The 11,444-nt window shown below is 45.0% G+C and overlaps 2 protein-coding genes across 2 annotated transcripts in view; one reads left to right on the top strand and one right to left on the bottom strand.

The window, feature by feature from the left end:
* Nucleotides 1-1,537: 1,537 nt before the first annotated feature.
* On the top strand, nucleotides 1,538-3,401 carry SAYSD1 (SAYSVFN motif domain containing 1). Its single transcript, XM_037405784.1, has 2 exons — nucleotides 1,538-1,723; nucleotides 1,802-3,401. The coding sequence occupies exons 1-2, from the start codon at nucleotides 1,562-1,564 to the stop codon at nucleotides 2,090-2,092; spliced, it is 453 nt and encodes a 150-aa protein (XP_037261681.1). The 5' UTR covers nucleotides 1,538-1,561; the 3' UTR covers nucleotides 2,093-3,401.
* Nucleotides 3,402-3,501: 100 nt separating this feature from the next.
* The window catches only part of GLP1R (glucagon like peptide 1 receptor), a 58,831-nt gene continuing 50,888 nt past the window's right edge, over nucleotides 3,502-11,444 (bottom strand). Inside the window, exons 11-12 of the mRNA XM_037405785.1 lie at nucleotides 10,597-10,638; nucleotides 3,502-6,828 (exon numbers count right to left, since the gene is read on the bottom strand). Coding sequence (XP_037261682.1) covers nucleotides 6,661-6,828; nucleotides 10,597-10,638 — 210 coding nt within the window. The 3' untranslated portion in view covers nucleotides 3,502-6,660. The remainder of the gene's footprint in view (nucleotides 6,829-10,596; nucleotides 10,639-11,444) is intronic.

The raw sequence follows: 11,444 nt of genomic DNA, 5'->3' as shown, positions 1-11,444 counted from the left end.
CTGCTGGTGGGATAAATGCAAAGGGTGGCACAGGATCCGAATGTTGCTATCAATGCTTGCTTTAACTCTGGCTGGTATTTTGCCACCATAGTTCTAATGCCTTCTGTCACGTAAAAATATTTCCCCAAATCAGTTTTCAGTTCTCTTGCTTCCTTAAGGAGCATGAAAGAGCAGAGACACTTGAAAATGAATTAAGAACATAAAGGTGTGGAATTGCCCAGCACTTCTTGGAGGAGCTGTTCTTGTCAGCAGTAGTACAAGAGGAAGAAAGAAACCACCCGAAATAAAATAATGTCCCGTGCAGGCTATCTTAAAACATTTTTTACTGTTATTTCAAAATCAAATTTCCACAAATAAAGAGAAAAATGTTGTTCATTGTGGCACTTTTTGCAAAGTCGGAAGGTTAAAAGAAAGTTATTTTGTAACCAAGCATAAAATAGGCATTTGAAAAATGATTTAGCTGGAAAAAACACAATTTTTTCCACATTAAGATAACTTAAGAACACCCAAATTGATTTTTATTAGACTTCTCATATTCGCTTCTGAGCTGACACATGCATGAGATATTCAGCCCTAAAGGTCACTTCTGAGAAAGCTATAAGTAACTGGAAACAGCACTGCAGGATGAAACGATGTTTCATTGCTAACTGTTACTGCTGGAGAGTGATAAATCTCTTACTCCTGAGGCTAAAGAGCCAGCTCCTGTAAATAAATTTCTATTTCTCAGCTGTACCACCAGCTGAAAGATGATGTGACAGAGCTGGTTTCCCCGATTTCTAATTTTTGTTTCAAGAGCAGGCGGGACAGACCAGGCCGATTGCAGCAGACACTGGTGCTGAGGGACACCGGCAAGGCCCGTGGCCTGCCTGGGCGGGAGCCCACTGCCCTTCCCTGCAGCCGCCAGCCGCTGGCACTGGGCAGGTCCCAGCTCCTCTTGCCCCGCAGAGCACAGGCCACGCTAGCCGTGCCTGCCACGGGTGCCCTCGCCGCCATGCTGCCCTTCCCTGGCCACTCAGCGCTTTTCTAAAATGGCCGCCCCACTGCCTCACACAAACGCCTATTCACCCCAGCTGCTAACACCTCACTCCCGTCTCCAGGCTTAGGTCACCCCGCCTTTTACTCTCTCCCTCTCCTTTTCTTTCTTGTGTTAACATTAGCCATTAAGGTTTAAATATGAAAAAAACCCAGCCCCAGAACAAGGGGCAGGCCTTTGTCGATTCTCTAGAGCTTTTCTCCAGAGCTAATGGGCAGGCTTTGCTATCAGCTCAGGACAGGCGGGGGGCACCCGGCTGTCTGCTGCTCCCTACGCGGGGGCTACGCCTGTGCGCGCCTCCCCAACTCGGGGCTCGGGCGGCCCCGGCCCCTCACCCCTTCCTTCGCCCCGTCCCGCCGCCCGCTCGGGCCAGACCGCAGCGCGCTCCGCCTCCCGCCAGCGGCTGCCCCGGAGGCGGGGCCCCGCCCCTCGCCCCGCCCCTCGCCCCGCCCCTCGCCCCGCCCCTCGCCCCGCCGTCACAGACGCGCCGCCGCTGCCGCGTCGCCCTTGCGCAGGCGCGGGGCGGCCATGTCGGCCGCGGTGGAGCGGCGGCTAGCCCGGTTCCGCGCCACCCGTGGCAGCACCGCCGCCGCGCCGCGCCCCGCGGAGCCGCCGGGAAGGGCCGCGGCTCCACCAGAGGCCGCCGAGGGACAGCGGGCCGTCGCGGCAGGCCCGGGCGGCGGCGCTCAGGTGAGCGCCGGGGCGGGCGGGATGGGGGCGTGTGGCGGCGGGTCGGTGCCTGACGCCGCGTCTCGCTGCCGCCTCCAGGCCCGTCCCGGCGGGGTGGCGGCGCCGGTGTGGGCGCGCCCGCTGCTGCTGAAGGTGCTGCTGTGGGCCGTGCTGCTGGCGCTGTTCGCGGAGCTGGAGCTGGGGCTGCCCTACTTGGTCCTCTCCGGGCTGTACTGGATGTACGCCGGCACCCGCGGCCCGGCCGAGCGGCGGCGGGGCGAGCTGAGCGCCTACTCCGTCTTCAACCCCGGCTGCGCCGCCATCGCCGGGACGCTGACGGCCGAGCAGCTGGAGCGGGAGCTGCATTACCGGCCCGCCGCCGGCAGGTAGCCACCGGCCCGGCGGCGGGGCGAGCCGCGTTGCTGGGCCGGCCCCGCTGCCCCTCGCCCCACGGCCCCGGGGGTGTGCCTGCGCAGAACGCCGCCTGCGCCGGACTGGGGGCCGGGTTCCCCGGGCGCGGTGGTCCCGAATAAAGTCGTAGCAAAGCATGTGCTCTGGTCTCCTTTCCTGGGGGGGGCCAGGCAGCAGCCCCCGCGGCCGGTTTGCCGAGGGGCAGCAGGGCCCTTGCGCTGCTGTAGCTTTCGGCCCGGCGGGGGTCAGCTCCCTCAGACCTGGGCACTGGTGACGGGAAGGCTGGCGCTTGATGGCACCTGTAGTACAATGACGAAGTGCTTCTCTTCCCAGCACTGGCCAGGACCCTCTTTTTGAAGAAATGGCGTGAAGTGTGCCTAAAACAGGCTGCTGCCTCTGTTTGGCACTCATCTGCCGCAAATAGCTGATCTTAAAATGGGGAACTTGTATTGCTTCATATTACAGCTTCCATCTCTTGTAATGGAAGCAAAAAGGACTTCTATTTCCTGGCAGGTAAAACATATTTTTCTTTAACTGTCATGTTAAAAAACCCCAGGGTGAGTGTGTAGCTGACATGGGAATGCAAGAGGCCTTCAGGTGGCAGGGGCTTTGCCCGATCAATGGGTACAGTCCTCTTAGCACAGCACAGCTGATGGCGTATCTCACCATCATCCCCTAGATGTCAATGGACTTCTTGTATGATCCACCTATATTTTTAGTCTATAGGTCATTGTATTAAAATAAATCATCATTATTAAGTCATAGTGAAGAGCAGCTGGTAGAACTTGTGCCTCTGAGGTGAGAAGAAAAGTCACAGACTGGTCTTTCAAATCCGGTTTTGTTACACCTTTTGTAATGTAACAGTTACAGTGCTCAGGTTTGACTTGCCACAAGTTTTGTCATTGGTTGGGGAAACATAAGGAACTGTTGGCTTGAATTTAATTGCTGTGGTAAGAGAATCATAGATTGAAGCACAAGTAATATGTTTAACACTACTAAGCGTCTTTCAGTAGCTCTCCGCAGCACTCTCTTGGCTTCTGTATTGGTCTGCTGTATAAATTCCAAATGCTGCTATTTAAAGGCGAGGACAGGATTTTGGGATTTTCCGGTATTTCACCATCCTCTGGTAAAAAGCCTTCAGAGTTTGCATTATTCTTACTGAGTCCTTCCGACTTTAGACAAATAACGTGCTGCATTTTGGTTTTGATTAACATAGCCTCTGCAGGTTCAAAGGCCTCTTTGTAGTGGACATGAGTTGTAAATAAAATGCTTTGTTACCTTGGAAGAACCATGAACTGTGAGTCTTTCTGTTTTTAAAAAGTATTCTAATTACAGAGTAAGAAGTAGTCAGGTGATACTTAAAGTAAATACACCAGTAAGTGATAGGATTTTGAGAGTTGAAACTTTATTCACAAGGATAAAAATAAACATCAGCATGGTGTTTATGGGGAGTTGATAATCTGACATCTCAGTTTGATTCTGTGGGTTTTAAAACAAGGAAGTACATGCAAATAAATATTACATATCAGGTGACATCCATGAAATTATAAAACTTTATAGCAGCAGTGCTGGAAGTAAAGTTTTCATTTGCTATAAACTCTAGTTACATTATGTCCAGGTGAATTTATAGGCTTCTATTTTCTATTTAATGCTTCATGAAACAAGTTACCACAGTAAGTGAGCATGAAGCTGAAAGGCACAGGAAAAAAAATCACGCGGTTTGTATGTTCCAGGGCTTTGTGTTGGTTTGCTTATTTCATGCTACTCAAATAAATGCACATTATAAATTCTGAAGTAGAGCTGGCATGAATAATAAAGGCTTGTAAAAGGTTTTACTGAAGGAGATGAAGTGCGATGGGGAAATTGGTGATTAGGCCTTGCCAAAACTATTTCCCACAATACACAATTACTGTAATTCTGCTTTGGTGGCACTTGCTTTCACTGAGATTTTCCCTCAGTACTTAGAGGGGATTTAACAAGGTTTGAAGAAGTGAGAGCTTAATCAGAGAGAGAGAGAAAAAAGTTCCACCACAACCCTCTGCTTGGCTAAGATCTCACTTTGTCATCTTATTTTTCTCTTGTATTCTAACAAGGCAGAAGTTACCAAGGTAAGTTTGACACCTGGTGTTAGAGCTATTCTTGTGCACCAAGAGCCCTCAGTTCTTAGGAGGGACAAGAGCCTAGTAACTCAAAAGCGTGTCAAACTGTTGAAAGAATCTTGTGACAGCAACTAAATACAGGTTTGTTATATGTGTGTAAATACCTTCTATTCCTGCGTCGGTCCTCTTTCATTTGTTACATATACTTTTTCCAGCATAATAGTGATTTAAAACAGTTCTGTAACTTCTTATTGTCATAGCAAAACTCAGCTTGCTGACAGCTGTGCAAGTAGCAGAAACTTTTTTTTTTCCAGGTTTGCACACAACTAAGTAGAGCCCTGGAAACTAGCACCCGCTCTTGAATATTCATAAGTTAAATTATTCCCTCCAGTGTGCATTATCATACGGCTATAAATTTCATCTGTCATCATGCTGCCCTTTCACCTACCAGTGACTAACTTCATCAGTCTTTTCCTATTCAGAGCACTTAAGGGTAGATGTTAAATAGAAACATCAAGCATACTCTACATACAGGAAGCTAATTAATTAAATTATAGGACAGCAGTTAACATATGGGTGTAGTAGTCGGGTGGTGTATTCATGGTCACACAACATAGAAGCTAGTTGTTAAATTTACAGAAGAACCTGAGGTGCTTTATTCCAAGGTCAGCTCTGCAGCTGTTAGAAGTAAAAGCCTGGAAACGGCCTGCACAGAAGCCAGCATGCTAAACGTACGTAAGCCAGCCTGAGAACTGTGGTGGATTTCTAAAACACATCTGACTTTCCCACCTCCCCCTGGAGCTCAATTACAAGCATTATAGCAGAAGAAGGTAACACATCCTCTCTTGATTCAATTCTAACCTGATGATTGCAAAACTAATCCAGCCTGTTGGCAATTTGGATTCTAATACAATGATTAAATAATCCCATGCAAAGCAATCTAGCTTCAGGCAGGGAAGATGTTGAATGACAGAATATCCAGTCCACTTTCTTGGCAATGGGGCTGTGGATATAAGTGCAAAGAGAGACTTGAAAATCGGGGGTGGTGGTGGTAATGTCTGCTGAGTAGTCTTCACTGCTATGCCATGGAAGTTACTTATTACAAGAAATGTATGGAGAGGGCTATTCTCAGAGCTAGCCTTTGGCACCTTGCCTCTTTGTTGTAAAGGGAGGCTGAGTAAAAGCTGAGTAAAGAGATGTAAAGCTTGTTACTAAGTGATGCAGTGGATCATGTCCTGCTTGTAAAGGTACTTAAGGTTTTTTTCCTCAGCAACTCTTGTGAGCATCAGGGAGGGTAACGCAATTAGCAGCGCAGATGCATTCACTGCAGGAGCCCTGGCACTTTTAAACAGACCAAAGCCAGCTGAGCTCAGGGCGGTTTGGGGGATGTTGGGGGTCCCGCTGCCGGCAGGCTGGGGGGGCGGGCGGGGTCCGGGAGCTGTCCCGCGTGCTGAACCGCAGCGCCCGCCGCCCGGGGAGACGGCGCAGGGCGGGAGCAGCAGCGGGAGCAGCAGCGAGCCCGCGCTGCCGCCTGCCCAAGCTTTTCCAAGCAGGTGAAAGCCCAAGACCACCTATGGCTGCAAGCTGACTTCTGCATGTTTGCACCCACAAGCAGCAGAGTACAGCTTGGAAAGAAAATGTCCTCTTGAGGCACAAGTCGTTGTTCTGTCCCTGTTATCACCTGTGTGCCAGCTCCAGCTGGAGAGGCAGAGTACCACAAAAACGGAAGGGCTGTGCCTTCAGGGGATATTTCCATCCGTGTTGATATAATGCATACTTACTAATAACGGAAGCGGCCCCTACCATATACTGTTTTTGGTTCTTTCAAGTGAAGCTTAAGAGCATGAAACGTACACCACCCTACCTGCTGTATTGATAGACCTTCAGGATGCTGTTCTTCACCTACCCAGAAAACAGGTAAGCATATTTTCAACTTTAGCTTTGGGAAACTACTACTACAAAACTGATTCTTCCCTAAAATGCAAGTTGTGCCTCACTAAGTGTTTTTTTTCTAAAACTGGTTTTACCTCACCCTATCTCCATAAAGGTCTAAGTCTACTTTTTGGCAATAATGATATTCTGTATCCTTGTAATTCAATCGGTCGATCAGTCAGCTCACCCACTCAACAATAATAAGCCATTGACCCTGTGGTTTCAGACCGGATCAATGCTATGCTTAGGTTTTGGATACCTGGAGGCCTTGTGTGCAAATAGGAAGAAACTCTTTTAACTTACTTTAGACATGATCAATTTTTCCTCTGATGTGTTGATTACATTAGCAGATTGCTTTCCCTAGAAACCTTTGTCCAACAGCCTGCAGGCAATGAGCAGCATATGCTTAAGTTTCTTGCTGGAGATGGCATACTTAAGCCACTTGCTTGGGTATTTGAGGGTTTCCAGGTATATTATACAGTTCATTGCTCTCAGTCTGATTCACCTGCAGAAACCTTAGCTGAATGTGGCCTGACAAGTGGCAGCGTAGACACTACTGCCTACCGTGCCTCCACTACTGATGCTGTTGGCTGGACACTTCAGAGGTTTCATACTGCTGTCTCTCTGAACATAGAAATGTTCCAATTTCCAGCGCTCCCAGCTTTTTCGAAACTCCATCTGAACCTAACAGAAGCAAAGAAGGAAACAAAAGGAATTAATGTAGAACTAATCAAATCTTTAAAATGACTCCATTAGAAAAGAGCAAGGCAAAAATAAAGATACCATACTTCTGAGAAAAGCTGGCAGTGCTTTAAACTTGTGATATTACTGCTTCAAATTATCCAGTTATCTCATTAGTCCATTGTAAGGTATTCGCTATTTAAAATAACGACAGCATTCTCTTTCCCTTGCAGAAATAAAGCTCTTTGATGCACCAGGAAATCTTACCTTCATTATTTTATTCTAAATTGTATTCAGCTGCAATACTAAATGTACTCTATGCCCTAGCAGTACTAACAATTAAGTTGATTTTGCTTATCAGCCATGAAATGATGGAAAAGACTGGCTTCCTGCTCAATACTGTCTTAAGATGTTCTTAACAGTTCTGTTTTAACTTCTGGTTTGGTTTAAACAGTATCATGTCTTGAACTATCTTTGTTCTTTGAATATTTTTTAAAAAAATTGTAATTACATAGAAAAATGAAGATTTATTCAGAATAGCAAAAATAACAATTAAGCACGTTAAAGACTGTACTTCTCTCCCCCCCCCCCTTTTTTTTTTTTAAATAGCAATTACAATATCTTATTCCAGATACTAGCTTTTTCTAAAGCTAGGGAATATGCTCACCCAGTGAGAGGTTCTGGGTTAAACTGTGTAACCTCTACTCATTCGGAAATTTATCCAGGGTCTTGTAACTGCTAAACAAGAACAGCATTTAGATCTGCCTGTTCCATGGGCAAAGTTGACTGAAGTAAGAACCTCCATTAGCTTTTAACACATAAGGCAGAGGACACAAAATTGAACAAAATTGAAATGATCAATTCATTCTAGTGTGTTCTTCAGCCTGGAAGTAAATTCACTATAGGTGTGTCATTCAAGTGAGCCTTTTCTGGAGAGCTCTTTTTTTGTTTCCTTTTAGGGCTGGTACTGGGTCCGGTGCTGATGACCAAGAAACTAAATAGGTTGATGGCAGTTCCAGTACAGGCTTGTCATCATACCCGGGCTGCTAGAACCTCCATACTCTGAGGAAAACTTGCTAGGGAACCAGCTGCTGTATGTCTGTCTTCCCTGCTTGTTCATTGTGAAATACTGAGTCTGGGAGACAGCCCTAAAAAACCACAAGCAAAACCTTGTATAATAACCAATTGTCTTCCCTTGGTGGTTAAGATTCCCTAGAAATAAGGTATACAGGGAAAACGGAACCAGGAACAAAGCTCCCATGAGGAAGGAGAAGAAGGAAAATTTTTTGTGTAGAGTATTTTGAAAGAGAAGAGGTATGGGAACTTTGAAAAGATGGTTGTAGAGGTTAAAGGTGGAGAAGACAGACAGCAGCTGATTGAGCTTAATGCAGCTAATGGGCGAGGATGCTGAGAGTGCAGCAATGAATCTGGAATCTGATTACAAAAAAGTTACACCAGCAAAAAGAAAATCTCAACAAATCATAGTGAAAGGAATGTAGATCTGAAATGGGATGGGATGGAGCTGGTGGAAAAGTTCAGTGGATAGTCTGTGTAGAGAATGATAAGAAATGAAAAAGGGAAGACTGGGCAGTAATTAGAATTCCGGAGCCCTATAGTTCAGGACATACTCTTTAACGTAGAAAAGAAGTGTACTTCCATTGTGATAGGAAGGAGGAAAAAGAAGAAGCAAGACTACAGAAAATGAAACCTGAACCAGCTTAAACTAGTTCTGGTGGAAAGAGGCAACATCTCTGTGGTTTAGAATATTTCTTACAAAAAGCAACTGCAGAAAAACTGGTCATATGTATGCCCAGCTCATTTTCCAAAGAACACCGGTGATAACAGGCAATCTCATGAGACCCTGCTGTTAGCTTCAAAGCAATATCAGAGCAAATCCAGGATCTTTCAGTTGAAATATGACTGAAACATGAACATATTTTAATAGTTTTCCCTAAGCGGATTCTAGAAGAGGACATTAATTTAGCTTCTAGCATCATTTCTACTCTTGATCTGGCATCAGGACTGGCAAAAAAAACTTACATTCTGTATGGTTAAGGCAAAAGAAAAGGAGTCAGTGAGTCACAGATAAAAATATAGACCGGATTGCAAAAAAGGATAGTCTTCAGGTACGCATTGTCTGTCAGAAGAAAAACAGTTTCTCACTGAGTTTAGGAAAAATTCCGTGTGTAGTTTAGGAAAGAAATAGAAGAGACTTGACCTAAACAAACTTTTTACATGGATTTATTTTATGGATACTGATGACTGGGCTTGACAAAATCCTACTCCCTTCTTTTAACATGAGTTAGAACAAGCAAAATAATTCATCCTAAATTGTCTGTCAGCTTTCTGTCAAGCTGAGCACATTGTGGTTGAATTTTGTCAATTATATTACAGGGGCAAGAGAGCTATAGCAACAAGAGATTTGGAGGACCTCTAAGAAATGCAGGTAGGCTACTTCACAGTAAGTTCCCTCAAATGAAACAGGCCTATCTGTTTCAGGGTTTGTAATAAAGTTTGGGCTGTGATGTAACTTTGCCCATGTATCACACGGAGGAAATTACTGGGCATTCCTCATGAGAGGCCTGGCTGCGGCTGCACAGGGGGTCTATGAGCAAAGGCCCCAGTGAATCAGAAGAAATACATATGTACCAGCAGACGGTGCTGCCTTTCAGGATGAAAGTACACCTGCAAAGCTGTACAAGGGATTTGAAACAAATGTTCTCTAACTCATGCTTGAGCAAAGCCTGCTGCTACTACCTTTGACTTTCGTAAGCAGTACAATTAACAAATTCACTTCAACAAAATCTTACCCACAAGCTACAAAAGTGAACAGTCTCCTGCAGGGCTTAATTCAGGATGCCTGCTGCTTGTCTGTTGACTCCAGCCTGGCCATAACGACACAAGTAGAACATTTTCTATTTATTCCAATTCCTCTATGAGGTCTATCTCTAAATTGCTCTTGATTTACCGTGTCATGTTTAAAAGTAGATTTAGCATGACTGTAAAACACATTGATGTGCATTAAACGTAATAATGTACTGCCAAATTAGTAGTCTTTGCTTCCCTTGCAAACCTGGCTGCTGAATGAATGAATAATCACTTAGGTGACATGAGAGATTCCTGCAATACTGAAACAAAAAAACACCCTCTCCCACAACAGGGCTGCGATTCAGCAGAAGACACAGAGGATGGTACCTGCGATCAATTAACTAAAAGCCCTTGCTACGTTTCTTCTGGGTTTGTGGGAGAGGTTGCCACTCCATGAAGGTCAGCCTGAATGAGAGAGAGGTGATGTCTTCAGGTAGCTGGGCCACAGGGAAACCAAACAAAACCAAACTGTACAGGCATTAGCCAAGAGGACTCTCCAACCTCACCAGCCAGCTGAGCTGAGTTTCTCAGAATAAAATGGGCTCTACTCCCACATTCACCAAAACAAGGAAATAAGCTGCACTGTGAGACAGATTAAGAGCATCAGCTGTAATTCTTAATAAAAGAAAAGCTCCAGCAGTGCAAACTATATATAATTGTGAGCAAGGCAACTTGCAAGATTTCATGTCTACAAATAGTGGCCATAAATTATACTGCCTGAATTCCTTCCAACAACATTTGTCTGAGGAGTTATCCTGTATAGCTGTACAGAGGAGGGTCTGTAAAAAAAAAAAAGTAACAATCCTGAAGAAGGATAATTCAGCATTTCAAGACCATTTTCAATTTTCTTTTCCTACAGTGGATGCTGATAAGGCAAATTGGAAGAACTAGTGTCTCTCTTACCTCATTATTGATGAAACAGTAGAGAATTGCAACCATCAGCCCCTGATAGAAAAATAAGAAACAGAAACAAACAGAAAAGCAGTGAGCAGAGCAGTTTCCTTGCTTTGCCAGACAAACTTGCAGAGGGCTAAAGTCTCCACACTGGCATGTCCCATATAAGACTGAAAGGTGGAGACACCCTGTGGTCCCTTCTCAGCTCTGATGGCAGAGGAGAGATCTGACCAAACTATGTCTCAAAGCACACAGTCTTAGGAGAAAGGTGATACTCTTTTCTTTAACCTGTTTGGTTTTTTTTTCTAGATTCCTTTCCCCTTCTTTTTCCTTACCTGATTTCAAGTTACAAACACTTCCGAAGAGAATGATTCACAGTAATCTTAAATACAGCTCTGTTCATGATAAACAAGGGAATGAGTCGGTAGGCAGGGAAACTAGAAAAATAATTATTCCATTCCCTTAGACAAGGAGACTCTTTTGAAATGGGCAACAGCTACAAAAATCACAGTAAACCTACATCCTCCTCACGTGCAGTTACAGCTGTAGACAGCTACCTCTCACAGCCCAGATTTTCCAAGGAGTATCAGAAACACTGGAGAAACCACAAAATTTGCTTTCAGCAGTGCCACAATACAATTACAGGAAATCACAGTTAATTTCATTATTGCCTTGAAGTGTCCCAGAGGAAGTAGATATTGATACATGGATAGGAATACCGGTTTATTGTGGTAAATTTAAGACTTTGAAAATAAGAGTATGTGATACTAACATCTAAGTAGGCTGTTAAAAATTAGTCCTTATACTTTCCCTTCCACAATCATAATGCTGTAATATCCACGCTAAATTAAGAAATA

The sequence above is a fragment of the Falco rusticolus genome, chromosome 12, assembly GCF_015220075.1.
Source record: "Falco rusticolus isolate bFalRus1 chromosome 12, bFalRus1.pri, whole genome shotgun sequence".
In the NCBI taxonomy this organism is placed as follows: domain Eukaryota; kingdom Metazoa; phylum Chordata; class Aves; order Falconiformes; family Falconidae; genus Falco; species Falco rusticolus.
Note: the sequence above shows the minus strand (reverse complement) of the source record. Positions and strands in the feature narration are given on the sequence as shown.